General features: G+C 57.0%; 1 protein-coding gene across 1 annotated transcript; it reads left to right on the forward strand.

Annotated features, from left to right (window-relative positions):
• The first annotated feature begins 401 nt into the window (after positions 1-401).
• Positions 402-1,471, forward strand: LOC103582724 (claudin-14). Its single transcript, XM_008564245.1, has one exon. It carries the CDS (start codon positions 402-404, stop codon positions 1,128-1,130), a length of 729 nt encoding a protein of 242 aa, XP_008562467.1. The 3' UTR covers positions 1,131-1,471.
• Positions 1,472-1,794: the final 323 nt, after the last annotated feature.

The following is a 1,794-nucleotide window of genomic DNA, read 5'->3' on the forward strand; positions in this document are numbered from 1 at the left end:
CATGTGAGGGAGGACGCCCCACGCGAGGCTGGGAAGTGCCGGGAGAAACCAGAGATGGGGGCTCTGCAGCGCCCTTCCCCGGGGTCCGTGGGACATGCAGGCTGCCCAGATTCCTGCTGTCACCCCCCAGCTCTGGCCTTCCAGGGAGAGCAGCTTATTCTCCCACCCAGTGAATTCTCAGAAACTATTTTTTAAGTATGTTAATTGTCACACCAACTGCCTATGAAAAATCCAGTTTCGGTGACAGAAATAAATGCATCAAGATAATATTTAACCTGTTTCCTTTCTCTCCCTGCTCTCGCCTCCCTCGGCTTTATTAGGGCTCCTGCAGGTGCCTGAGGAGCGGCGCCACTCCAAGGGACCAGGGTCGTGCCCGGCAGGGCTAGGCCGGTGGCGTGGCCATGGCCAGCATGGCCGTGCAGCTCCTGGGCTTCCTGCTCAGCTTCCTGGGCCTGGTGGGCACGCTGATCACCACCGTCCTGCCGCACTGGCGCAGGACGGCGCACGTGGGCACCAACATCCTGACGGCCGTGTCCTACCTGAAGGGGCTCTGGATGGAGTGCGTGTGGCACAGCACCGGCATCTACCAGTGCCAGATCTACCGGTCCCTGCTGGCACTGCCACGTGACCTGCAGGCTGCCCGGGCGCTCATGGTCATCTCCTGCCTGCTCTCGGGCATCGCCTGCGCCTGCGCTGTCATCGGCATGAAGTGCACACGGTGCGCCAAGGGCACACCTGCCAAGACCACCTTTGCCATCCTTGGGGGCGCCCTCTTCATCCTGGCCGGCCTCCTCTGCATGGTGGCTGTGTCCTGGACCACCAACGACGTGGTGGCAAACTTCTACAACCCACTGCTGCCCAGCGGCATGAAGTTCGAGATCGGCCAGGCCCTGTACCTGGGCTTCATCTCCTCGTCCCTCTCGCTCATTGGTGGCACGCTGCTCTGCCTGTCCTGCCAGGATGACGCACCCTACAGGCCCTACCCGGCCCAGCCCAGGGGTGCCACGGCCACTGCGGCCACCGCACCTGCCGCGCCTGCCTACCAGCCGCCGGCTGCTTACAAGGACAACCGGGCCCCCTCGGTGACCTCAGCCTCGCACAGCGGGTACAGACTGAATGACTATGTGTGAGTCCCCAGGGCCTGTTGCTCCCTGAGGGCCACTTCAGGGCTGCTGGGCCCCTGAGAGACTTGATTGATGCAGGGGTCCGGCACACAGTTTACTTCTATTTTTGTATCCAAGGAAATAATGTGAACGGGGGAAATCTTCTTAGGACACAGGGAAGGAGGGGGAAATAAGAAGAGGATAAAGCTCTATATACCAAAGACTCAAAAAAAGTGCTTTCTGTTTTTGTATTTATTACACGTATTTATGTGGGTGACTTAATAGCAGCTTATGAACAGTAACTCGGGAGTTTGGTCAGCAGGGTTCGTTTGTGATACAGGAATAAACCTTTTGGACGTGGTTGCTTATGAAATGGGCAGTTTTTGTTTCAGTTTCCAGACTGTTATTCTGTGTGCCAAGGTGCTGGTGATCATAGTCAGAGCCTGTCGGGGCTCAGGGTCGAGCGGATGACAAGCACCACTGAGTCCTGATGCCCGGGGCCTGGTTACCACCAATGCATGATGAGAAAATCAGAGGACGGTGGAACTAAAATTCATCCAAAAGATGCTTGAGTTACCACCACAAAAAGCAGGCACTGTGTCCCAGCTTCAACTCAGAGGCAGGGCGGGAGGGAAGGGGTGTCCTCAGAAAAAAGATAGTTGCCATAAATCGCAAAATAAGGACAACGTCA

Source organism: Galeopterus variegatus, unplaced genomic scaffold (assembly GCF_000696425.1).
Source record: "Galeopterus variegatus unplaced genomic scaffold, G_variegatus-3.0.2 Scaffold17590, whole genome shotgun sequence".
Lineage (NCBI taxonomy): Eukaryota > Metazoa > Chordata > Mammalia > Dermoptera > Cynocephalidae > Galeopterus > Galeopterus variegatus.